Source organism: Elephas maximus, chromosome 3 (genome assembly GCF_024166365.1).
Source record: "Elephas maximus indicus isolate mEleMax1 chromosome 3, mEleMax1 primary haplotype, whole genome shotgun sequence".
Classification (NCBI taxonomy): Eukaryota; Metazoa; Chordata; class Mammalia; order Proboscidea; family Elephantidae; genus Elephas; species Elephas maximus.
Window position 1 is genome coordinate 182,904,098 of NC_064821.1, and position 27,253 is coordinate 182,931,350.

Below are 27,253 nucleotides of genomic sequence, written 5' to 3' on the forward strand. Positions count from 1 at the left end.
TTCAGTAACTGGATATCCATAGACCAAAAAAAAGATAAACATCAACGTTGACCTAGACTTCACATCTTATACAAAATTAATTCTAAATGAATCATGGATTTAAATGTGTAACATAAAACTTTGAAAAGAAAACACAGGAGAGAATATCTGGGACCTGAGGCTGGGTGAAGAGTTCCTAGATATGACATCAAAAGCATGATCCATAAAAGAAGAAAAATGGGTAAAATGAGTTGCATCAAAATTAAAATCTTTTGCTTGCAAAAGACCTTATTAGGGGGATGAAAGGAAAAGTGACAGACCGGGAGAAAATATTTCTAAATCACAAACTGACAATTACTTTTACCTAGTATATATAAAGAACTTTAAAAACTCAATTGTCAAAAAACTAACAATTCAATTGTTTCACCAAAAGACATTTCACTGAAGAGGGGATATGAATAGTAAATAAGCACGCAAAAAGATGTTCAATACTATCAGCTGTTAGAGAAATGCAAATTAAAAGGTCTACACAATTAAAATCAGAATGACTAAAAAAAGAAAATGATAATATCAAATGCTGATGACGATGTGCAGAAACTAGACCTCTCCAGTTTGCTTGTGAGAATGTAGAATGGTATAATCACTGTGGAAAATAGTTCGACAGTTTCTTATAAAACAGAGAACATGTATTTACCATATGACCTTGGCATTTATCCCAGAGAAAGGAAAACCTATGCTCACACAAAAACTTGTACATGAACATTCACAGTAGCTTTATATTTTTTAGCCAAAAAATGGAAATAACCCAAATGTCCTTCAATGGATAAATGATTAAAGAACTATATACCCAGTGCCGCTGAGTCGATTCTGACTCATAGTGACACTATAGGACAGAGGAGAACTGCCCCATACAGTTTCTAAGGAGCGCCTAGCGGATTCGAAATTTAGTATGTCCATAAAATGGAATACTACTCAGCAATAAAAAAGAACAGACGACTGATACATGCAACAACTTGGATGGCTTTCGAGGGCATTATGCTTAGTGGGAAAAAAAAAACAACACTGAAAAGATTGCATATTGTATGATTCCATTTATATAACAGCCTCAAAACGACAATCTGTTCTATGGAAGCAGAACAGATTAGTAGTTACCAGAGACCAGGAATGGGGTGGAGGAGATGGGTGTGACTAGAAAGGAATATCACAAGGGAGTTTTTCTGCTGTAATAGAACAAGTCAGTATCTTGATTAAGTGGTGGTGGTTACATGAAGTTATATACCCACTGCTGTCAATTTTGACTCACAGCGGCCCTACAGGACAGAGCAGAACTGCTCCATAGGGTTTCCAAGGAGCGGTTGATGGATTTGAATTGCTAACCTTTTGGTTAGCAGCTGGACAGTAGCAATCTAATGTCCTTTCCCTGATTTTGATACTGTACTACAGTTATAAAATATGTCCCATTTGGGAGAAGTTGGGTGAAGGACTCCTGGGACTCCATGTATCATTTCTCAAACTGCCTATGAGTCTCTAATTCTCTTTTTTTCTTCTCTAATTCTTCTAACATTAAAGTTAAAAAAATATAAATATACATAAAGCAATACATGTTTTAGAGACAATAAATAAGTAAACAACACAAATAAATAAACAACAAACCCAATGGAATAGCTAAGGCAAATGAGGAATAAAATGAAATAAATTAATAGCCTTGCATTGGCTAGCAATGATGTGTGCCATAAGATAAGGAACACAATTAACTCAGAAGAGATTTAAAAAGTATCCCTCTGTGTCATGCTGCGTATTTTGGTGGGGAGGGGATGACAACGGTAACATATTCCTGGTTAACAATGGCTGATGTGTATTTGAATAAAATATTGAAACTTACCAGTTATACAAAAAACAGTGTATGAATTTTAACTTTGTGTATCTGTCGTATAGGGTCACTATGAGTCGGAATCGACTCGATGGCACTGGGTCTTTTTTTTATACAAATAAAAAACCTTTTTTTAAAAAAGTGTTTTCTAAACGTCCAGGCTCCTGAGACAGATAGACAACAGATCCAATCCTAGGTCTTCCCCTTAGTAGCTGTGTGACTCTGGGCAAGCTACTCTGCTTCAATTCTTGGGAGTGTTAAGTGGGACTAACATAGGCTGAGCAGCTGGCACAATGCGTAGCATTCAATTAATGAAAGTTATTATTACGATTATAAATGTAACCACCAAAATTATCTTTCAAATTGGTTGATAAAAGATATAAATGATATAAAAAAAAAAAACTTGTCTCTCCTCCAAAAGCAAAAATTAAACTAGGTGAGATGTGGAACTATGTTATCCTTTTTTATTGACATATCCTGAGGGTTCACATACCAATAAATATTTGTCAAATCAACGAACGATTACAAAGTTTAATTTCACCTCACCAGTAAATCTTTACTATGTAGCTAAAGTTGTGTACCTTCGTCCTTCATGTTTCGATCGATCTGTGGACCAGCATTTCTTTCTCTGAACTGTATGCCCTGCATGTGTCTTTGCATAGCTTCCTGTATTACTTCAAACAATGGCTGATCCTGTTTGAGACATAACGGAAGTTACTCTCTTAGAAACCACATTTTTCTTATGTTCTCCAAAATCCCACAACGCGAGTCATGTGAAAACAAATATTTTCTTTTGGAGGAAGAAATAAGGATCAGGGGGTGGGGCCAGTGAAAGCAGCAGGTCCTATAAGTCAAAGAATACAGTCAACCTTTGGCATATGAGTATTTAACATTTATAGTTCTGATTATTCAAGTCTGTGACACGAAATAACTTACAGTTTTGCTGAGGTATGAAAATGAATTTTCTAAGCTTGCACAGTTGCTATTAAAGTGAATTGATCGGCCAGTAAATGAACCTAGCTTGTTACCCAATATCTATATTTTAAATTGGCATTGCTGTTAACTGGAATAAAGTACATACTAAAGTGGTACGCTTAGCTTTGGGAATCTATGATGACTTTGGAAACTATTCCCAGTCAATGTAAAGTGTCCTTAAGTCATATTCTTTACCCATAAAAATAATAAATGTGATACTCACAAATGATATATTGGGAGACATCTGAAATAATCATATCTTTAAAAAATAGGTAAACAATGTTATACAGAAACAAATGTTTAGAGTCCTTATATGTTTATTATGCTTCACTCAAAAAAAAAATTCTGCAGAAGACTAAAAGCTTATCTTATAAAAATTCTATTAGTAATTATAAAAGTTTTGAGCTTTTCTATAATGCTGTAGAAAATTTTTTTGAACAAAGAGAAAACAGTTATGTTCAAAATAAATACCTGCTTAAAAACGTGAGCCTATATTCATATAACTGAAATGTATCAGTCAACAGCAGAAGATGGGTGAGTATTTCTGAAGTCCATTTTTTTTTTTGGACAAATGTTCTTTAAGTACTTCATGGTATAATCATAGGACACAAATATACGTTAGCCCTGGAATAGCTTACAATCCCCACACAGTCATATACCAAACAAACGGTAACATAAAGGCACGCTGTAAGTGGCAAAAGTACAAAATTATTATACATGCTTGACTGGGAAAAATCCTCAAAAATGTTTGTTCATTCTTCACTGTTCGTAAGGGAAACCCTGAACTCCCTGGATAGGTAGTCAAGCTCCTCCACAACCTTGTTCATCTTTTCCACAACCTCTCACAACCCTGCAGGTACCCTAATGCAAAGCTAAACTAGGCTGAGCAGTACAGTCTTAACCCACCTGAGCTCTGTTTTTCTTTTCGGCGTTAATGTCTCCTCACAACGTCCCCCATCATTGCTGAAACCCCACTTAGCTTTCAGGGCTCACTTTAAGGGAAACTTTACCCTGTGAAGTCCTCCCTGAGACTCACCTACCAGATCTCCTCTCCCTCTTTTATGAGATTACATACCACTCCCTGAACACCTTCTTGCAATGGTCATATTTACGTATACATCGTCTCTTCTACCATGTTGCTAGCTCTGGAGGCAAGGAGCAAGTCTTATCTCTGCAATCACTCACCACAGTACCAAATCAAAAACACACAGTACCAGCACATGCTAAGTAAATAGTATTTGAAGAATTTTTAAGATTTGGATTCTTAATGATATTTGTTTTTATATAAAAAGCTAAAAACAATTTTTTGGGAAAAAATTACTTTAAGAAATGATCTTTACCAGTGTGCCAGCAGGCAAAGGAAGGGAATCATCTGTAGGATACATTCTGGAAACTGGGCACTTGAGAATGTCTATACCATTTGGAACCATTTTACAGTAGTCCTGAATACACTGTAGCCACCACCACACAGCATCCCGGCAGTTGTATCTGGCATGAGTTCCTTCACCAAGGAGATTAGGAATGAGACCATGTCTCAGGGTACCAGCAAATGCTAAAATAATGTTCCTAAAACAAGAGAATTCAGTGAATTATTTGAAATGAAAACAATCACTTAAAAAACTGTAGTCACTTCTGGTGACTACTGTTTTGAATGTATTTTCTCTCCTGCCCTCATTTCTTTATATTTTAATATAGAAAGTCATCACAATATGACAGAACAAGCCTTGAATTAAAAGTTAGAAAACTTGATTCTAGCCCTGGATTTTTCTCTAACCATCTGTGTAACTTACTCTCTCTGGTATAGTGTTTTCATCTGTGAAGTTAGGGATTGGACTGGGCAGTTCTAAGAAGCTCTCAGATTGTGGAGACCCTGCTGATTTATGGAACACACTCTGAGTGGTACTGAGGTAGAGCTTTTCTTTTCTACTTCTGATAAATTCACTCATATTATTGTGACATAAGAACATACCCCATTTTAAATGCAGAAAACATAAAACTGGAGGATATAAGGTCTGACAACAAACAGGAGAAAATAAGAGATTACTAATTCTTTCCATAGAACTCAAAGGGCCAGCAATGCCCACATTACAGAAGGACAAAAAATGGTAGATTTCCAAACTTCACCTAAAAGTTCACCTGAGTTCTTAATTCAGGCAAAGAAATTTTACCATTTAATGAGTGATGCTGAAAACATGATTATAAAAATTTTAGTTCCACTGAATGAAATCAGCAAAAGTTGAAGATAACCTGACTTGAAGGACCAAAACTTAGAAACTTTGAAGATTTTCAAAGTTTTGTATTAGCCCTTTGAAATTCTAGGATCCTATTACATGAACATTCAAACAAACAAACCAAGGAAAACATCTCTCCCAAATGTTCTTGAGAACAGATGGATAAGAAAGATTGAAGAGCACATAAAATACAGATATAAACTTACGCTGTAGTTTTTTAGCCAATCTCCTACCTGGCCTCTAAATAGCGTCCAGTAACCAACAGCAGACCTCTAAGAGCAATAAAAGTATCCCTTCCCCAGCAGCGGAAAAGACCAGATGAAAAATGAGGTAAGCCTAACAGAAAACACAAAAAAAGTAATGTATTAATCTTAACAATACAGACAAACCCACAGAACAGTTGCTCTAAGCCTCAGGTACAAGGATAAGCTATAGGGAGTCTGTAGATCTTCTTAAATAATGTGCAAAATGCATGCCTGTACTTCACGTCGATTTTGTGGGATGAGGTCCCATACTCTGATCAGATTCTTAAAAGAACCTGTGACTGAAAAGAGATTAAGTGCCATTATTAGAGAGGGATGCTTAGCTGTACTGACCTCAATGTGTGTACCTTTAAACACAGATAAGCTTTCTTTTAATAAGTTACAATTTAAAGGTTAAAACCACAGGCCAAATATTTAATACATAAAGAAACATAACATAGATACGTAACAGATATTGAAAGAATGAAATAAAAGGTTAAAGCTAAAACATAAACTGAGAGGTAAAATACTTTGACTAAGATAAAGAGAAACATGTTGGCAATTCCTAAGTGTATTTCACAATTTAAGTTTCTCTTTATTGGGGCCTTCACTTTCTTGGGGACTAGATATTATTTTCTTCCTTTAAGAAAGATTAGGACTCAAGGTGACATCAGACATTTCTTTCTGTGTTGTCTCCAAAATGATGGTACAAAATTTCCCCAAACGCTTTGTGTGTTAGTTTTCTATGGTTGATAATGATAATAAGGATGGGTATAAAACGTGAGTATGTATAGACGCAAGGCTAAGTCTGAGTTGCTATGTCCTAAAATACGGGCAGTCTGTCTTTATTAAAAAATCAAAATATAAAATCTTTAGCACTGATATGTGAAAATGTTTGTATTAACTTTTTGACCTCTAAGAACATACAACTTATACATCACATACCTTCTTTGTGATTTCTAGCTTCTCAATTATTATCAAAGTATAACTGTAATTGATTTTTTTAAAATGCTATCACCAAAGAAAGGCATCTGATAGGTTTAAAATAAATCCAAAAATACTATCTGCAAAAGTAAGTACAGTCTTTCTTCCAGACTTAAGAGTATATAAAACACTCCCTTTGAATGCCAGAAGTCAAAACGAGAACTTGCATTTATATTTATCATCTAATCCTAATTTTTGTTTTACATTGTACCTAATATTAAGCATATTAGGTATGATAATTTAGATCAGTGTATCAGTGTATCGTTTACAAATAAATGTATGTATTTTAGGGTTGCTTAAAAATAGCAGTACACGATCCAAAGAGTTGAGATTACTATTTTGTGTAACAGGCTTCTAAAGAGTAGGCTTTAAAACTGAATTCTGCATATCAATTTTTTTTCCCTCAATGGTCTAGCTCAGTTTCCTAAGCACCTGCATGAATTCACAGGGGAACGATAAATACCAGAAAAAGATCCAACCATCAACTGAAAACATGAAACACAATTACAGAATTAAAACATCTAGATGGCTTCTATGATCATTCTAAATGAAAAGTTAATTTCCTTTTTAATTGCTAGTTACTATTAAGCCCCCCCCCTTTTTTTTTCTAGTAAAGGCAGGTGAAAATTTAAGGGTCTAACGAGAGGAAATCACATAGACAACACTATCACTTTCACTGTACAATTTAACAAAATCTTGGATAACGTCACCAGTTTTTTCCTTTTGCTAATCATTTTCCCATTTAAAAACAATCTTTTCCCTTCAAATAATACGACCGTACACATTTAACCTTGTACATGACTTCTTACCCGCAGCTAGAGAAGCACAACATTGCTCCTTCTCTTCTGTGATCTCATTTAGTCTATATGGTACGTCCGTAAGTGAAGGTGACAGACGTGGTAAAGAAGGGAATTTTCCAACGCCACACAACTGAACTGAACCTAGCGAGAGGTGTTTCACGAATGTTGACCCGTTCTGCACAAAGCTGTAGTAAAAGTGACGGAGTTTAAAATACTGGTCTTTGTAGAAATATAATTTTAGCAGTATTATTTAGTTGGTTTCTTCCCTTCAAATCGTCTCTCTACACAAATATGTAACAATGGTAACAGCGAAAAAAAATTTTCAGTGTGGTTAGATTTTAGAACTGCTTTGCCTTTACCCAGCGTTTTAGCTGGACTTAAAGTCCAAGGCCTGCCTGCGGTGAAACAAATGGTAGGGTTAGAGTTTTGTTCTTTCTGAAATTATGCCCAAATCATTTCGGTGGTTCTTCATTGGTCCATTTCAATTTATAGTTTCATTTTAGGGAAAGTCATCATTTAAGGAAAATTTTATTCATAATGAATAGCAAAATATATTTTAATTGTTGATAAATAAGAAAAAGAAGTAGGCATGTAACTCTAATAACTGGATCAATTAATTTAAGTCAGTGAATACATGGAAAGAAATACTATAAAACAATTTAATCTTCCCAGCAGCTTTATAAGACAGATTATAGTATCTAAGTTTGTTTCTGTATGCTCCAGACTAAAGGATGTTAATAAATTTACTATCCACGCACAAACTTTTTCAGCTCTATGATTCTATGACAATTCCTCATGTTTTGGTCTTTAAAGAGTACATATAAAGTGACTCCATATATGGTTTCTACACAAACAGGCCTATTTATTCAAGTTTTGTTAGATATACCTTGACATCTGCTTCCATGCTATATCCAGAAGAGTGGTGTATGCACCAACCAATATAGCATCGAAGTAACATGGGATGAGGTAACGTGGAATCTGCTTCAGGTAGAAGAACATAGCCTGGAACCATCTACCAACCTGCCAAGAAAACAATTTAAAAAGTTAATTTGATGTGTTTATAAGTTAGGTATATTTTAAGAGGTAGATCCAAACATGCAATTTTAGTCTAGTAATCCACCCAGATTTCCATTTGTTAAAACTGAAAGATGATGAAGGGAGGAAAATGTGTCCAGTTAGAAGACAATGTAAATACTATTTAACACAGCAATATAGGTCTTACTGTGCCTTTGGTTTTTGGGGGACTAAAATACAGCTTTACTTACTTCAGCAATAGTTCCTGATCGTGAAATAAGCCGGTTACTGACATAATCAATCATCCAATCTCCAGATCTTAAATTATCACAAAAAGGATGCCCCAAGTCATTCTTTGGTCTTATTTCTGCCAATACAGACATTAACCCTAAAAGTTCAAAGAAATACCATGCTGTATTATTGGCAGAGGTAATTTGTTCTCATAGCCCAGGCTACCCCTAGTGTGCTCTAATGACACAGAAGTATAAAAGTGAACACAAGGCTGCATATTCCACAATAACATGATTAGAGATTAGTGGCATTACTGACTTGAACCAGGATAAAAAGCCACAGTTCAAGAGCTCATTCACAAGAGCTATACAGAGGTGTCCAGGATGCATACCTTTAGAAGACTGGTCTAGTTCTTTTGGATTTGAACGTTATAATATTTAAAGGCAAGTGACATGACTTCCCTGACCTAAGGCATCTCGGGGAAGAAGGTTGTTTCTTCTCATATAGAAAAGTGGTAGATTCGTTAATATTCAGGCAAGATTTAAGATCACAGAACTGGTTTCAGAGATCAAGAGCACCTAATAAGAATAAAGCCTATTTTGGAAAGAATTTCTGAAATATAACAGGAGGTACAAGAAATAAATAAAGTATCAAAGTGATGTATAGAGACATATCCTCTTTACACACATTTCAATTTATAGCTGCATTTTAGGGAAAGTCAGTAGGGAAAGTTTCATTTAGGGAAAGTCAAGTAACACTCAATTGGCAGCATCAGAATCCCTACGTATATACACAGCAGATCCTCTTATTTCACTAATAATAGTACCTCTTTCATCACTCAATAAAGTACTCTTTTCTACTGGCTTCACTGACTTTGACTAAATTTGTTTACTTAGGTAGAGCATAACAAATTTTACTACATATCTAGAATATTTTGAGAAATTAAAAAATAAACGTATCAATTTAAGATATAGTCCTTTTCCTCAAGGAGCTTGCAATTTTCTTTGGGAAACAAAGTTTATTACATTAAAAAACTAGAAAATAAGGTAATATAAAATAATGTTCTACATATGCTCCAGCATTTTCAGGGAGGGCAAATCTTGCTCAGTGAATGTCGACGATTAACGGAATGACATGATGAAAGCAGTGTTTTAGGAGCAAGATCTGACCATGACCTACAGGACAGATGATTTGTGGAAGGGGTAACAAGACACTGGGAAACTGGTTAGGTCGTCTCGCAGACAGGATGTACTCTCAGAACAGGGTGCTAACCGTGGAAAATAGGATATGGTACACTAAAGAGAATTTGAAAAAGAATCCACAAGTCATAATTATGGATGAAATATTAAGGATGAAAGGGTAAGATCAAAGATGGATTTCTGGATTCCAACATGACTGAATATGTAGTATTTTAAGAAATGGGAAAGTAGAGAAGTGGATTTTGTTTAGAGGAGACAGAAGCCAATGAAGTGGTTGATGTTGATTTAATTTGAGGTTACTATGAAGAGCCTGCTGAAAACATTCTGTGGGCTACTGAAAGTATTAAACTGTAACAGGGAAAAGGGATTGCTGTAAAGTAAAACAAGACAATTATATTTAGAAAGGATGAGCAGAACCATTTCATGAGACGGGTGGAGGAAATTGATAAAGAACCAAACTTAACTTTAAGGAAGACGAAAGGCCAGAAAAGGAACTCACAAAAGTCAAGAAGAAGGAGTTCAGCAGCTGAAAGTACATATTTACTTAAACACAGTAACATAAAAACTCCTTTATTACACACAGAGTAAAATATTTTGTTTTGAAAATGAGACTGGGGGAAAAATGCAGGAAGTACAAGAAAATAAAAAATACTGAGTATTTACTGACAACTTAGTATATGATCAGTTTTGTGAAAGAAATAAAAACTAAAAAACAAGAACCAAAAAAAAAAAGGACAGTTACATTCTTCTTTCTCAAGAAATTTACAATCTACTTAGTGGAGTTTTACAGTAGACAATTAATGAATACTTACTATATTGTTAGGTGCCAGCAAATAAATTTCGACTCATAGTGACCCCATGTGACATTTAGTAAGGGTTTTCCTGGCTGAAATCTACACAGGGGCAGATTGCCAGGTCCTTCTCCTATGGAGCTGCTGGGTGGGTTCAAACTGCCAACCTTTGAGCTTCTTGACTATGAACTAGATGTTGCCTAATTGCTTTATATGTAATTCTTTGAGGCAGGTACTATTATTATTCCCATTTTACAGATGAGAAAATTGAGGCACGGAGAGTTAACTAAGCCAAGGCTATACGGCTAGTCAGTGTAACCCAGGGAATCTGGTTCTCAGCCCTGCTTCTTAACCACAATGAGAAATATTCATTCACTTACTCACTCACTCTCTCTCTCTCTCACACACACACACACACACACAAATACTAATTACTAAAATAAGATAATACATTCTAAGGACAAATTAAGAGACATAATAAATCAAAGCTGTGGGTGTCCAGAAGACAAAGAAATTACTGTAAAAAGCAATAGTTAAGGAAAGCTTTGTGGAAGACTAAGAATTGAATTGGCCCTTAAAGATGGGTCAGAGGGACAAATAAGAAGGGGTTGAAAAAGAGGCATGATAAGTGGGAAAACATATGAACCAGGGATACAGACGCGATAAACCAGATTCCTAGATAAAAATCTAAGAAAATAGCACCAACCAGATGGAGTAAACTGATAAATATTTAGTTCCTACAATAGCTACATACTATTTTACTATAAATTTTCCTTGTAGGATAAAACAAATATGCCAAGAAAAAAACATTTCCAACCAGATAAAAAAGGAAGATGAATGTATTATATTCACAACTTAGTCTCATTTGGGGCTCAAATAAGCCTATTCTGTTTCTTGTTATATAATAAACCAGGTGAAGGAAAATTAGGGTCAAAGTATGTTTAAAGAGCTACAAATGACCTTAAGAAATGATACATATCTAGTAGTTCTAGATAACATTTACTGACAAGTTAGTTTGTGTCACATTCCGTTTTTAGAGTTTTACATGAATTATATAATTTAATCCCACGAAAGTCTTATGAATTATTCACATTTTATAGATGCAGAAATTGGGGCACTGAGAGGTTATATGTCAAAGGTCAATCAGTGAGTAGGCAGCAGAGCCATAATTTGACCCCGACAGTTGAACCCTGAGTCCATGCTCTTACTTCTATAAAAGACATCATATGATCCTAAAAGAAAAACAAAAAGCTTAGTTATCTTTATACTCTCTTACCTTGAAGACCTGCATATTTAAGAGATGACCAGTTTGGTATATTATAACACCCTCCACCATCTTCTTGTTCTTCTGATTCACACCGGTAAAGTAACTGATTTAGCTCAGCCAAAGTTAATTTAGAGGCAATACTAAGAATTGGAAAGTAAAGGCAACTGGTTAAATATACTTAAGTCTAAATACTATAGTATGCAAATGTTATTAACATTTTCATTATTTTTTTCTTCCAAACATATATCTCTGTAAGAGAAAGTCCCTAAAATTTAGCTTGCTGTTCATAAAAACAACAGAAGAAAATCTGAATTATAACAAGGAAATACCTTAGTAACGTATGTTTTAGAAACTTAGCATTATAATATACATTATAAAAAATATATTATGAGTAATTAAAGGGCAAAACATGCTAAAAATGTAACTAGAAGTACTATTACTCCCAACGGAAGGAAATAATCATGTGCCCAAATGTTATTTATTAGAAATGTGTCAAAAAAATATTTTGGTTACTTTATCTTTTAACCTTATAAATTTGTCTTTTTATCTTTCTAGTTTAAACTTAGTTTTTCCCCCCCTTTTACCTTCTCTTATGTGGGATGTCAAGAACTCTTTATGCGAGCTATCTTAAATTCAAGGACCATAAAGGGATAATCGAAAGTCACCACGTGTACACATGCATATACATGGGTAAACACACACACACACACACACACACACACACACACACACACACAGTGTATATACCTTAGAAATCATGTGGTACTCTGCCTTTGGATACCTCCCTTGCCCCTTCTCTCCTTTCTCCTCATCTAAGGAGATGTCCCTCAGTTTGCTTATTCAAGGAATCAGGATTTTCTCAGATACAGATGCTTCTTCATACTTATCAGGGGGAAGTATCTATCTATCATGGCCTTGATCTTCCCTTTGTTCAGTTAGCAGTGATAGCATGTAACTGACCACACTTGAACACAATTGAAAACGTATTTTCTTTTCTCATCTAGCTGCTCAGGTAATTTCATTTTATATAACTGACATTTTATGGAACACACGTCTTTTTTTTTTTTTTTACATAATTTTTATTGTGCTTTAAGTGAAAGTTTACAAATCAAGTCAGTCTCTCACACAAAAACCCACATACACCTTGCTACACACTCCCAATTACTCTCCCCCTAATGAGACAGCCCGCTCCCTCCCTCCACTCTCTCTTTTCGTGTCCTTTTCGCCAGCTTCTAACCCCCTCCACCCTCTCATCTCCCCTCCAGGCAGGAGATGCCAACATAGTCTCAAGTGTCCACCTGATCCAAGAAGCTCACTCCTCACCAGCATCCCTCTCCAACCCTGTGTCCAGTCCAATCCATGTCTGAAGAGTTGGCTTCAGGAATGGTTCCTGTCCTGGGCCAACAAAAGGTCTGGGGGCCATGACCACCAGGGTCCTTCCAGTCTCAGACCATTAAGTCTGATCTTATGAGAATTTGGGGTCTGCATCCCACTGCTCTCCTGTTCCCTCAGGGGTTCTCTGTTGAACACACATCCTTTGTAATGCACTTCCTTCTTTCTCTTTTAACTCTGCTTTAAAAAGTCACTGCCAGCCTGTGCCTTGTTCCATTTCTGTAAGCCTCCATCCTCACAGGTGCAGAACATTCACCTGCAGCTTCAGTTTGAGTCAAGCCTGACTGAACCACGTCAATCACCAGCCTCAGTCCCTGTGCTATTCTGGGGAGATATTTTTCCATATGTAGTAAGTAGACGTCTTATATAAGAATTATCTGGGAGTTTATTAAAATGTAGATTCCTTGGATTTGCCCCAAGATAACCTGAGTAGGTCTGAGGAGGGATGTGCAGTTTATAAGCATTTGCTATAAATATAAATCTGGTTTGTCACAGATTTTTTTAAAGAATGTAACTAATTTACTAGTTTGAATTAGTAAATATAGCTTCCAGTCTATCAGAAAAGTTGGATTTGCATGCCAAATTAGAAAAATATTTGACACACAACAAAGAATTAATACTCTTAATTGTAAAAGCTCTTATAGACAAAAAAAGAACACAACAGAAAAACGGGCTAAATAAATGACTTTCACTGAATAAATAAAAATGGCAATGACCATAAAAACCATTCAGCTTAACTAATAATTAAAGTAAATTAAAATGAGATGCAATCTCAAATTATTTTATATTTACCGATTTGATCAGTATTAGCTAACACTTACTGATCACTTATTGTTACCAGGAGCGACCAGTCCCTGGAGAAGGACATCATGCTTGGTGAAATAGAGGGTCAGCAAAAAGAGGAAGACCCTCAATGAGATGGACTGACACAGGGGCTGCAACGATGGGCTCAAGCAGAGCAACGCTTGTGAGGATGGCGCAGGACTGAGCAGTGTTTCGTTCTGTTGTACACAGGGTCACTACGAGTCGGGATCGACTCAATGGCACCTAACAACATTGATCACTTGCGTCAAATACTGTTTTAAATAAATAATCCTCACAACTCTATAAGGGAGGCACTATAATTATATCCATTAAGTAACTTACCCAAGGTCTTATTTCTCACAGCTAATAAGAATCTGAAAAAGGATTCAAAATCAGGGAGTCTGGTTCCATATTCTATGCTCTTAACACTACATTATAATAATATGTACTCAGTATTGGTTACGGATGTGGGGAAATGGACACTGCCACACACAGCTGGGAGTATTAATTAATACAGCCTTTTTTGAGGAAATCTGGAAGTATGTAACAAAAGCCTCACATACATACACCTATCCTAACCAAGCAATTCCATTTCGGGACATTTATCCTAGTACTACTGACAGTACGAAACCCTGGTGGCATAGTGGTTAAGTGCTACGGCTGCTAACGAAAGGGTCAGCAGTTTGAATCTGCCACGCTGTCCTTGGAAATTCTGTGGGGCAGTTCTCATCTGTCCTACAGGTCGCTATAAGTCGGAATCAACTCGACGGCACTGGGTTCTGGGAGTGACAGTAAGCACGTACTGAGTTCTTCTGATATGCCAGGCATTTTGTTAACTGTTTTATATCAATTATCCTATTTAATTCTTACAAAATCCAAAGAGGTAGATATTATTATAAGCCCTATTTTACAGATAGGGAAACTGAGACGAGTAAAGTCTAAATAAATTGTTCAAGATCATACTGACAGTGGTGAAGTTGAAATCCCAGCCTAACCTTCAAAACCCACACTCTTTGGGACTAGGCAGTACTACCTAGTAAGGAATAACTAAAGATTTATGCAAAAATAAGTGTACAAAGACGTACATAATATGGAATAACTAGAGGCAATCCAGGTGTCTAAAAATGGAGACAGATTAAATAAATTATGGTATAGCCATAATATAGATTATGTTGAAAATAAAAAATAGTCATAATAAGTATGATGTATGTAGTAACTTAGTTTCAAATAGTTCAGAAAAAAGAGAGTGTGTATATAGACAGATAGACAGATGTGTATATGTGTGTCTATACACATGCCTGGAGCCCTGGTAGCACAGTGAGTAAGCATTTGGCTGGTAACCAAACGGTCGGCTGTTTGAGTTCACCAGCCGCTCCTTGGAAAGTCTATGAGGCAGTTCTACTCTGTCCTATAGGGTCGCTGTGAGTCAGAATTGACTCAATGGCAGTGGGTTTGGTTTTTGGTTTATACATACGCATGTATATGTACATGTATGATTACATATATATACACAGAGAGAGAACACGCATGGGAGCTCACATACAAAAGATGAACAGTGCAAATTATTAAAAAATAGGTCATGCTAATGCTGCTAGTCTGTGGACTACACTGAGTTGATATAAAACCAAACCAGCTGTCGTCCAGTCGATTCCAACTCGTGGAGTTATCCCACGTGTGCGAAAGTAGAACTGTATTCGTAGGGTTTTCAAGGCTGTGACCTTTCAGAAGCTCAAATCAGGCCAGTGGTAACTTACCAGTTATTAGAGTGAGAAATCTCTGTAAAATAAGGTGTACTTACGAAGCAAAAGGATTTTTTAATACAGGATCTGAGTTGTCCACAGCAAAGCTCCCAGCTTTAAAGTGAGAACTGAATTGTGTCAGATGATTTCGAAGAATTCCAACAGCAACCTGTGCGTGCGGATCAAGGCTCACTCTGAAAATGTTATCAGAAAATGGTTAATTTCTGGGAGTAATTTATTAAAAATTAGCAGAATAAGCAAACCATTTTAAATGTAAGTAAAGGCAACAGGGTGAACTCTAATTAACATACCTGAATACAATGATACTTCCTGGAGACAAGTTTTCAAATTCTATCTCTTGAATATATTCATTGGGTCCCTTTTTGGCAACTCTAGCTTGTTTAACAATTTTACTTTCACTGAGCTTGGAAAAAAAATTAAAAAAAATGATTCAACAAATAATTCTAATGTCCTTAAAATGTTAGATACAGAAAGTAGTAAGATGAGAACTCCAAATACCTGAATATGTTCTCTAATTTCTACTGTGATATTTGGCATTCCATTGATTGAATTCTCACTCTTCCTATAAGGTTCTGTGTCTCTCTCAACAGTTCTAGCTTCAAGAACTACTTCTTCAATTTTGCCTAGGAATATATAAAAATTTTAACAAAATTTCCTACCAAACCATCAGAAATTAGAAATTGCTAAAGGGCTTTTAAGGAGCTCTGGTGGCAAAGTGGTTAAGTGCTCAATTGCTAACTTAAAGGTTGGCGGTTCAAACCCACCAGCTGCTATGTTCGGAGAAAGATGTGGCAGTCTGCTTCTGTAAAAATTACAACCTTAGAAACTCTATGGGGCAGGTCTACTCTGTCCCACAGGGTTGACGTGAGTCAGAATCGACTTGATGACAATGGGTTTTAAATCACTCAACTTAAAGCTGAAAATAAGGAGCCCTGGTGGGGCAGTGATTAAGAACTTGGCTGCTAACCAAAAGGTCAGCAGTTCAAATCCACCAGCTGCTCCTTGGAAACCCTATGGGCAGTTCTACTCTGTCTTATAGGGTCACCATGAGTCGGAATCGACTCGACAGCAATGAGTTTTTCAAAAAGCACTGAAGTCTGAAAACAGATAATTCTGCCGAAGGTACATTTTTCACATACTGCTTTCTTCTTGAATCACAACTTAATTAGCAAGGTTTTTTTCTTGAAAAGAGGTCTTATCAAGCAATAATGGTTCACCCATGGCAAAAAATATAACCTTCCTAATTTTGAGGAAAGAGAAAGTAAATCTTACTTCAAAGGCTTACATTAAAAAAAAAAGTAGTATTTCAGAAATAAGCAAAGTATAAAATAATTTTTTTTAAATGTAAGTTCCATTACTCAGGTTAAAACATATAAATACAAACACAGTTGAAGCCCCTGTATACCCTTCGTCCCCCTCAAAAGTAATCCCTATTCACAGTTTGGCATTCATTACTATTTTCATTTTTATTACATGTGTATATTTCCCAAAGGAGACCCTGGCGGTGTAGTGGTTAAGTGCTATGGCTGCTAATCAAAAGGTTAGCAGTTCAAATCCACCAGGTGCTCCTTGCAAACTCTTTGAAGCAACTCTACCCTGTCCTATAGGGTCAGTATGAGTAGGAATCGACTCAAGGGCAATGAGTTTTGGGTTAGCATTTCCCAAAATAACATATAGTATTATTTTTCATATTTCCAAGTTTTATAAAAGTGGATTCAAGTTATATATATTCTTCTGCAGCTTGCTTTCTGTTGGACAATACGGTATTTTTTTTAGATTCATTCGCAATGCTACATATGCTCTATTTCACCTGCCAACTTGTATTTCACTGTCTAAATATACCAAAATTTATTCATTTTATCAAGTTGTTTCTAATTTTTCTCTATTCTTGTGCATGTCTTCTAATGGAAGTATACGAGAGTTTCTTGGATGTAAACCTAGGAGGGGAACTGCTGAGTAAAAGGATATGTAAATCTTCAATTTATGTATGTAAATAATTTAAGCTTTTATTCCATTAATCTGGCAATTAATAACAGTACCCTTACATCAAGAAATTCTACTTCTGGAAATATACAGCAAGAAAATAGTTAAAAAAAAACATTAACCCTAGTGTATATTCAGAATATAAAAACACTGTTATGCACTAAAGAATATTAAAAACAGAATATTAATGTAACAAAATTATGAAATGTTTAATACAATAACAGTCACGATCTTGTGGCTTGACAAATGTACTGACAAATGGACAGGTTTTAACAGTGATCAGTTGCCAAAACAAAACCTGAGATAATATTGTACACCCTGATTTTGCAACAATATAAAACTATATATGTACATTAGCAAAGATCAGGCAAGATTAAAAACAAAACCAAACCTGTTGCTGCCCAGTCGATTCCGACTCATAGCAACCTACAGAACAGAGCAGAACTGCCCCACAGGGCTTCTAAGGCTGTAATCTTTATGGAAGCAGACTGCCACATCCTTCTAACATGGAACGGCTGGTGAGTTCAAACCACTGACCTTTTGGCTAGCAGCTGAGCACTTAACCACTGCACTGAGCACCTAACCACTGTTCCACCAGGGCTCCTACAGGCAAGATTCCTGAATATAAATTTGTAAACAGTTAAAGAAATTAATGAACATTTAATCCTAAAGCTATGTAGGTTGACAATTTAAGAAAAATTGGTGTTATGCTTATTTAAAGGCTTATTTAGCTAATTATAAAAAAAAAAAAATTTTTTTTTTTTTTTAATAACAAACTTGGAGTCCTGATGGCACAGTGGTTAAGAGCTTGGTTGCTAACCCAAAGATCGGCAGTTCGAGGCCTCCTACTACTCCTTGGAAACCCTATGGGGCAGTTCTGCTCTGTCCTATAGGATAGCTAGGAGTTGGAATTGACTTAGCAATGGGTGTGGACTGTTGCTAACTGCAGGAGAATGCTATGCTATAGGTTATGACATCCATCTGAAGGTAAGAAAACAAAATACACACAGCTAGAAAAACATCAAGCATTAATAAGCATGTATCTCAAGGACATATTTCATATTTAAGTAAGATTACCTGGAGAACAGTTAATTTATCTATTTGGCTGAAATAATGGGGTGATATAGGGCTAGGAAGGTAGATGAGAATGGATTATGAAGAGCTTAAATATTGGGTTAAACTATTTACATTCCAGTTTAGTTTATATAAGTATTTGTGTATATGTATGTATGTACGTGTACACACCTATACACATATATACACACATACACATATATCCATGTGTGTATATGACTACAAGTATACGCATATACGTTATCCCGGGTATAAAAGATACATGTTAATTTTATAAAAATTAGGAAGTAAAGGAAATAAATATTCCACAACTCATAAAATGTTAACATTTGAGAGTATATCCATTCAGGTTTTATTCCATACAGGAAAAATATTAAGTTACCAGAAATGTCTAATTTTTTTTCCTCAACTACCTCCACACTTACAGTTACAACACATGATACATAATATGATAACAACTAAGTATAACAATATGGAGCCCTGGTGGCACAGTGGTTAAGTGTTGGGCTGCTAACCAAAAGGCCAACCGTTTGAATCCACCAGCTGCTTCTTGGAAACCCTATAGGGCAGTTCTACTCTGTTCCATAGAATCGTTATGAGTCAGAATCAACTAGATGGCAATGGGTTTGGCTTGGATTTTTTTTTTTTTATAACAATATAGTGTAATTTAATATAAAAATATAATTACAATAACAATTTTTAGACTGCATTACCAGGGATGCACATTTGAGGCACTTCCTTGCTGTAAAACGAAGTCTTGGGATTCCTGAAAGCAGTTCTAGACACAGCCACAACAGACTGATGGATACTAGGTGAGTGTCTTGTAACCGCCACTATGTCTTCATCAACCTGATCCACGTATACCTGAAAAACAAAGACAAAATGGGTTAGTACTCAAACGGTAAAGACTCTGAAATTGAACCCGAAGAAAGAAACTCAGAAAAGTTTCTTGCCTGAATAAAACCCTTGGCCCCAAGCTCTTGGTGAAGTCTATTGATAGCGCATCTGGCTGCGATAATGCCACTTTGGAAATTAACTTCATCTGTCTTGGATGGAGATGCTCCAGGATTCCACTTAGTGTAAAACCGTTCTTCAGAAACCACTGAAATCTGCACAAAGTTATAATTGAGCCACATATACATTTTAAATTACAACAAGAACTTGTGATAAAAATGCTCAAAGTTTTCAGCAACATGGATTTTAAAAAACAATACATATACGAACCTGATGCGGCACTAATTCATCGTAGCCTCTAGCACTTCCACTAGCACAAGATGCCATAGAAACAATTGTGGAACTTGGAAGAGCATCATACGCTGATCTACGCTAGAAAACAATAACAATAAATCATTACTTTCCTTCAAATGCAAAGTGATCCTACAGCATAATGAAGTAAAATAATAATTAGATAAATACATCCTATAAGGTACGTCGTTTTAAAACAAACAAGAAAACATTCTAAAAACTATGAACCACAACCACTTATAAATCTAAGACAGTGTTTAAAAGAATGTGGACAGTGTTGCCACTAAACATCAGAGAATTAAATTTCAAAAAGTTTAGCAAAATAAGTAAATACAAGAAACAGATTCGATGCTTACCACAATAGGACACTCATTGTCATGGGTAATGTCCATAAAGAGGGCATGTGCGATAGCTGGCATTAAAGGCCTCAAACAGGGTTGAACAAACGATCCAACGGGCTCTCCTCCATATCGGTAAACTAACCTGCCCTCTTCATGGCTATCACGTGCACTCATTGCCTCTGCAAAGCATAACAGAATATTTTAACAGTCACCACTATTAATGTCCAAGAAAAGGTGAGATTTCTTATCATGACTGATTTTCAAAATAAAGGCCATGTAAACATGATACAAAACCAACAACAAAAGGCTGCTTTAAAAATTTAAACAAATATCCATCAGTCTAAATAACAAGAAAAGTTTCTTTATAACTTAACCGGTGAGATGGCTAACGTGGTTATTAGGATATTGGCTATACAAAACTTATAGAAAATTACCTAAGGGTTACAACAGATATCCAGTTGGGAGATCAAAGAAGATTTATATATTTTCAAGAAAAGTAACTGGTTTTGTTTGTGAGCCATCAGTTCATTCTACTGGTCTTCCAATTTAAAATGAGATATCTTACCCCAAAATAGAATTTTTATTTAGATAATTAGGGAATATTTAAAAGAGTATTAATGGTATTAAAAATCATTATGCATTATATACAAAGCCATCAAATGTCCTTTAATCTATTTAAACAAAAGCTAAAATTTTAGACAGAAATACACTTCAACAAGCCTACCTCTTATTAAGGAACTAATGCCCAGTCTAGTAACAAAGACATTGTCCAGGTCTTCGCTTCCTGTGAACAGTTCGGCTACCACATACAAATTGGGTTGCAATCTCCTAGCAGCATCCAACATGTACTGCAAAAAGCACAGTTACAAATGGAGCAAAAAGGGAAAAGGAAGAAAAGGGGGGAAAAAACGCAAGACTAGGCATGGTTGTGATACAGGAAAAAATCATGTAGCATAATGGAAATTCAGAAAGAATTTCCAAAAAAAATTGGAGCATAGTAAGAAACGTCAAACAGAACAACATGCACAGTCAACAAGAGAATTAATGAAGAGAATAAAACAGTTAAAAGGGAAAATTAGATTTTACAAAGATAAAGGAACACAAACGGGGGAAAAGGAAGAAGAAAAATGTTAGTGTCACATTAAAAAAAGTAAATCATAACAGCAATTGTGCCACGCTTTCCTCACTGTTTGTTTGTTTTTAAAACTTTAATTGGACTGTTAATTTTCAGGCAGTTGACTAAATCACTACTGATAAAGTCCCTGCTAGTGAAGTGAAGAATCTAGCTAGTGCAAAGATTAGCCCTGACTGATTTGACCAAAGTCAGTATTTCCTACAGATTGTAGTAAGCTTTTAAACTACAATGGTGCTATTTAGCTGAGATCAGAAAATACTGACCTATAATCAAAAATCGGATCAGTCCAAAAAGTTAATAAAATACCTAAATTCTATTGGATAACAAGTAAAATCACTGAGGATTTTGTAACTTAAAATTATGCAAATTTAGCTTTAAATTCTGTTTTGCTGTAACGTCATAACATTCTTACAAGTACACATATTCTTTACTGTTGTTAAAGGCATGCTAAAAATACCAACAAAAATCTGCCATTTTTTAGTGCTAAACCATGTTCTACCACCTTAACTGGTAATGTTCACTAAATCCCTTCAAATTAAATCAAATTTTCACCATATGATATGAAACCTAATTATATATTATAAGTACTACTTTAAGATTATAAAAATAGATATTTCCAGATAAGCACACATTTCCAAGGAACACTAAGTTGTCACCCGGAAGCTATCAAAGATTTTATAAACTGGATGAAAATTCTAAGTGTTTATATATTTACGAAGCTGTATCAGATAGAAGACAATGTTATGTTGGAATGACTCAAAAGTTACTATAAAAAGCCCAAAGAAGTACATATAGATGATACGTTTACATTTATATTCTTATAAATGATTAATGAAAAATTGAATCAATGAGGCTAAATTAGCTTCAATATGCCTTAATGCTAGTGTTTAAGTAATCGCTATAATATGTAATATGCTACCCAACTTCACAGTTGCTAGTAACATACTGAAAGTGACCTAAATATAGTAAAAATAAAAAAATTAATACTTTATATATCAAAAGGTAATATGGCTGTGATATATGAACATCAGAGGCAATATAATCTACTTCCCTAAATAGAAGAGTAAAACGTTACCTTATTGAGCATTTTATAGCTCAAGAAAAAAAAAAAATTCCACACAAGCAGCTCTGGTGGTACAGGTCAGCGGTTTGAACCCACCAGCTGCTCCATCAGAGAACGATGTGGCAGTCTGCTTACGGCCTTGGAAACCCTATGGGGCAGTTCTACTCTGTCCTATAGGGTCACTATGAGTCAAAATCAACTCAACAGCAGTGCGCTCTGGTTTCTGGGTATTTCATACAGCTGTATTGGTGCCCTGATGGCACAGTTGTTATGCGCTACTGCTGCTAACCAAAAAGTCGGCAGTTCAAATCCACCCAGCCGCTCCTTGGAAAGTCCATGGGGCAGTTCTACTCTGTCCTATAGAAGTGCTATGAGTTGGAATCCACTCGATGGCAATGGGTTTTGGTGTTCTGTTTTACATAGCTGCAACAAAAGATTCCATTAGAATTATGCAAAAGTGGATAAACATAATCTCCAAATCAATTAACCAAAGTAAGGTTTGACGTGGTGTCCAATAAGCAGAAGAAAACATTATTTGCACACTTAGAAAAAGCTAGGAAAAAACACTGAATTTCTTTTCGTAATGTAGATGAGTTGTTTTTCTGTACCTCAGCTACATGAAGAGGTGTTGAGTGGCAGTTATCAAGACGTACTCCCTGGAAATAAGTCGCAGCTATTTCAGTGTATTTTTTCATGTGTGCCCAGAGATAAGGACAGTCCTCTGGTTTATTCCCATAGCGTAATTTAACACTGTCTCCCCAACATATAAGTTCTCTCCTTAGATATACTTCTGAACCTGTTAAGAAAGGAGCTTGCTTTCAGTGGTTTAAGAAATAAAATAAAAACAATTACTTCATGGAAATACCGTCACTTAAAAATCACATGATTATTTTGCTTCCACAAGGTATATACTGGTTAAAATGATATCTAAAATGGTATGGGATAAAGTTTTAAAGAATTAGCATTAACTTATACCTCACATCTATTTTGGGAAAATTCCACCTAATCTCTTATAAAAGTGTGTGCTCCACTTCAAAATGACAAGTTGTATTTAAAAGGAAAACAGAGAGGGGGCGGAGCCAAGATGGCAGACTAGGCAGACGCTACCTCGGATCCCTCTTACAACAAAGACACGGAAAAACAAGTGAATCGATCACATACATAACAATCTACGAACCCTGAACAACAAACACAGATTTAGAGACGGAGAACGAACTAATACGGGGAAGCAGCGATTGTTTCCAGAGCCTGGAGCCAGCGTACCAGTCAGGTACGGCACAAGCACAGAGACCTGCTCCACCCTCCTGAACTAACCCCGGGAGGGGGACCAGCCGGTTCCACGGGCGGCGTGGGACGCAACCGGTAGGAGAAGTCCCCAGGAGGCAGTGACTGGTCTTGGAGCAGAAAGAGCAGCATCCGAGCCGGGGAACCATCCCGCAGGGATTTGGCCTGGACGCAGGTACGCCATAAACACGGAGAGTTGCTCCACCCCCCTGAACTAACCCCGGGAAGGGGACCAGCCGGGTCGCGCGGGCGGCGTGGGACGCAGCCGGTAGGAGAGACCCCCGGGAGGCAGCGACTGGTATTGGAGTGGGGAGAACAGCGTCCCAGCTGGGACACTCGGTCACGGCACAAGCACGGGGACCTGCTCCACCCATCTGAACTAACCCCGGGAGGAGGTTCAACTGGTTCTCGGGGCGGCACGGCCACGCGGCTGGAGGGACGAGAAGTCCCCGGGAGGCAGCGACTGATTTTGGAGTCGAGAGTGCACCGCCCAAGTAGGGGAGCCTTGACGCTGGGCGTGGGGCTGGAAGCGGAGGATCTGACCGTGACTCCAGCGGGCCAGAACCCCCGGGGGAAATCTCCACACAGCCAGCACACATAGGCGACGCGCCCGCGGGAATCTCAGATATAATAGCCATTCCAAGCAAGACAAGCAACTCTGGCTATATTCTGAGGTGCTACTCTCCTATCTCTCTGTTCCCTCCCCCACCCTCCCCAGGCGGCTTCATTAACATCTGAATAGCCTGAGCCAGAGGGAGAACTCTGATAGGGATCTGACTGCATTTTTTTTTTTAGCGGATTTTCTGGAAAAACTAGTTTCCCAGTGATGGCTCAGAGACAACAATCCATATCAAACCACTTAAAGAAGCAGACCGTGACAGCTTCTCCAACCCCCCAAACGAAAGAATCAAAACCTTTCCCAAATGAAGATACAATCTTGGAATTATCAGATACAGAATATAAAAAACTAATTTACAGAATGCTTAATGATATCACAAATGAAATTAGGATAACTGCAGAAAAAGCCAAGGAACACACTGATAAAACTGTTGAAGAACTCAAAAAGATTATTCAAGAACATACTGGAAAAATTAATAAGTTGCAAGAATCCATAGAGAGACAACATGTAGAAATCCAAAAGATTAACAATAAAATAACAGAATTAGACAATGCAATAGGAAGTCAGAGGAGCAGACTCGAGCAATTAGAATGCAGACTGGGACATCTGGAGGACCAGGGAATCAACACCAACATAGCTGAAAAAAAATCGGATAAAAGAATTAAAAAAAATGAAGAAACCCTAAGAATTATGTGGGACTCTATCAAGAAGGATAACCCATGGGTGATTGGAGTCCCAGAACAGGGAGGGGGGACAGAAAACACAGAGAAAATAGTTGAAGAACTCCTGACAGAAAACTTCCCTGACATCATGAAAGACGAAAGGATAGCTATCCAAGATGCTCATCGAACCCCATTTAAGATTGATACAAAAAGAAAAACACCAAGACATATTATCATCAAACTCACCAAAACCAAAGATAAACAGAAAATTTTAAAAGCAGCCAGGGAGAAAAGAAAGGTTTCCTTCAAGGGAGAATCAATAAGAATATGTTCTGACTACTCAGCAGAAACCATGCAGGCAAGAAGGGAATGGGACGACATATACAGAACACTGAAGGAGAAAAACTGCCAGCCAAGGATCATATATCCAGCAAAACTCTCTCTGAAATATGAAGGCGAAATTAAGATATTTACGGACAAACACAAGTTTAGAGAATTTGTAAAAACCAAACCAAAGCTACAAGAAATACTAAAGGATATTGTTTGGTCAGAGAACCAATAATATCAGATATCAGCACAACACAAGGTCACAAAACAGAACGTCCTGATATCAACTCAAATAGGGAAATCACAAAAACAAACAAGATTAATTAAAAAATAAATAAATAAAAATACACGTAACAGGGAATCATGGAAGTCAATAGGTAAAAGATCACAATAATCAAAAAGAGGGTCTAAATACAGGAGACATTGAACTGCCATATGGAGAGTGATACAAGGCGATATAGAACAATACAAGTTAGGTTTTTACTTAGAAAAATAGGGGCAAATAATAAGGTAACCACAAAAAGGTATAACAACTCTATAACTCAAGATAAAAACCAAGAAAAACGTAATGACTCAACTAACATAAAGTCAAGCACTATGAAAATGAGGATCTCACAATTTACTAAGAAAAACACCTCAGCACAAAAAAGTATGTGGAAAAATGAAATTGTCAACAACACACATAAAAAGGCATCAAAATGACAGCACTAAAAACTTATTTATCTATAATTACCCTGAATGTAAATGGACTAAATGCACCAATAAAGAGACAGAGAGTCACAGACTGGTTAAAGAAACACGATCCATCTATATGCTGCCTACAAGAGACACACCTTAGACTTAGAGACACAAACAAACTAAAACTCAAAGGATGGAAAAAAGTATATCAAGCAAACAATAAGCAAAAAAGAAGAGGAGTAGCAATATTAATTTCTGACAAAATAGACTTTAGACTTAAATCCACCACAAAGGATAAAGAAGGACACTATATAATGATAAAAGGGACAATTGATCAGGAAGACATAACCATATTAAATATTTATGCACCCAATGACAGGGCTGCAAGATACATAAATCAAATTTTAACAGAATTGAAAAGCGAGATAGATACCTCCACAATTATAGTAGGAGACTTCAACACACCACTTTCGGAGAAGGACAGGACATCCAGTAAGAAGCTCAACAGAGACACGGAAGATCTAATTACAACAATCAACCAACTTGACCTCATTGACTTATACAGAACTCTCCACCCAACTGCTGCAAAATATACTTTTTTTTCTAGCGCACATGGAACATTCTCTAGAATAGACCACATATTAGGTCATAAAACAAACCTTTGCAGAGTCCAAAACATCGAAATATTACAAAGCATCTTCTCAGACCACAAGGCAATAAAACTGGAGATCAATAACAGAAAAACTAGGGAAAAGAAATCAAATACTTGGAAAATGAACAATACCCTCCTGAAAAAAGACTGGGTTATAGAAGACATCAAGGAGGGAATAAGGAAATTCCTAGAAAGCAACGAGAATGAAAATACTTCCTATCAAAACCTCTGGGACACAGCAAAAGCAGTGCTCAGAGGCCAATTTATATCAAATGCACACATACAAAAAGAAGAAAGAGCCAAAATCAGAGAAGTGTCCCTACAACTTGAACAAATAGAAAGTGAGCAACAAAAGAATCCATCAGGCACCAGAAGAAAACAAATAATAAAAATTAGAGCTGAACTAAATGAATTAGAGAACAGAAAAACAATCGAAAGAATTAACAAAGCCAAAAGCTGGTTCTTTGAAAAAATTAACAAAATTGATAAACCATTGGCTAGACTGACTAAAGAAATACAGGAAAGGAAACAAATAACCTGAATAAGAAATGAGAAGGACCACATCACAACAGAACCAAATGAAATTAAAAGAATCATTTCAGATTATTATGAAAAATTGTACTCTAACAAATTTGCAAACCTAGAAGAAAT

The 27,253-nt window shown here is 36.3% G+C and overlaps 1 protein-coding gene across 1 annotated transcript in view; it reads right to left on the minus strand.

Moving 5' to 3' along the window:
• Window positions 1-27,253, minus strand: part of AGL (amylo-alpha-1, 6-glucosidase, 4-alpha-glucanotransferase) — an 89,146-nt gene that overhangs the window by 20,222 nt on the left and 41,671 nt on the right. Inside the window, exons 12-27 of the mRNA XM_049880276.1 lie at window positions 22,989-23,176; window positions 20,907-21,030; window positions 20,198-20,361; window positions 19,821-19,922; window positions 19,550-19,705; window positions 19,310-19,460; window positions 16,038-16,162; window positions 15,830-15,942; window positions 15,578-15,712; window positions 11,593-11,723; window positions 8,347-8,483; window positions 7,968-8,101; window positions 7,091-7,266; window positions 5,289-5,391; window positions 4,165-4,390; window positions 2,431-2,542 (exon numbers count right to left, since the gene is read on the minus strand). Coding sequence (XP_049736233.1) covers window positions 2,431-2,542; window positions 4,165-4,390; window positions 5,289-5,391; window positions 7,091-7,266; window positions 7,968-8,101; window positions 8,347-8,483; window positions 11,593-11,723; window positions 15,578-15,712; window positions 15,830-15,942; window positions 16,038-16,162; window positions 19,310-19,460; window positions 19,550-19,705; window positions 19,821-19,922; window positions 20,198-20,361; window positions 20,907-21,030; window positions 22,989-23,176 — 2,277 coding nt within the window. The remainder of the gene's footprint in view (window positions 1-2,430; window positions 2,543-4,164; window positions 4,391-5,288; window positions 5,392-7,090; window positions 7,267-7,967; window positions 8,102-8,346; window positions 8,484-11,592; window positions 11,724-15,577; window positions 15,713-15,829; window positions 15,943-16,037; window positions 16,163-19,309; window positions 19,461-19,549; window positions 19,706-19,820; window positions 19,923-20,197; window positions 20,362-20,906; window positions 21,031-22,988; window positions 23,177-27,253) is intronic.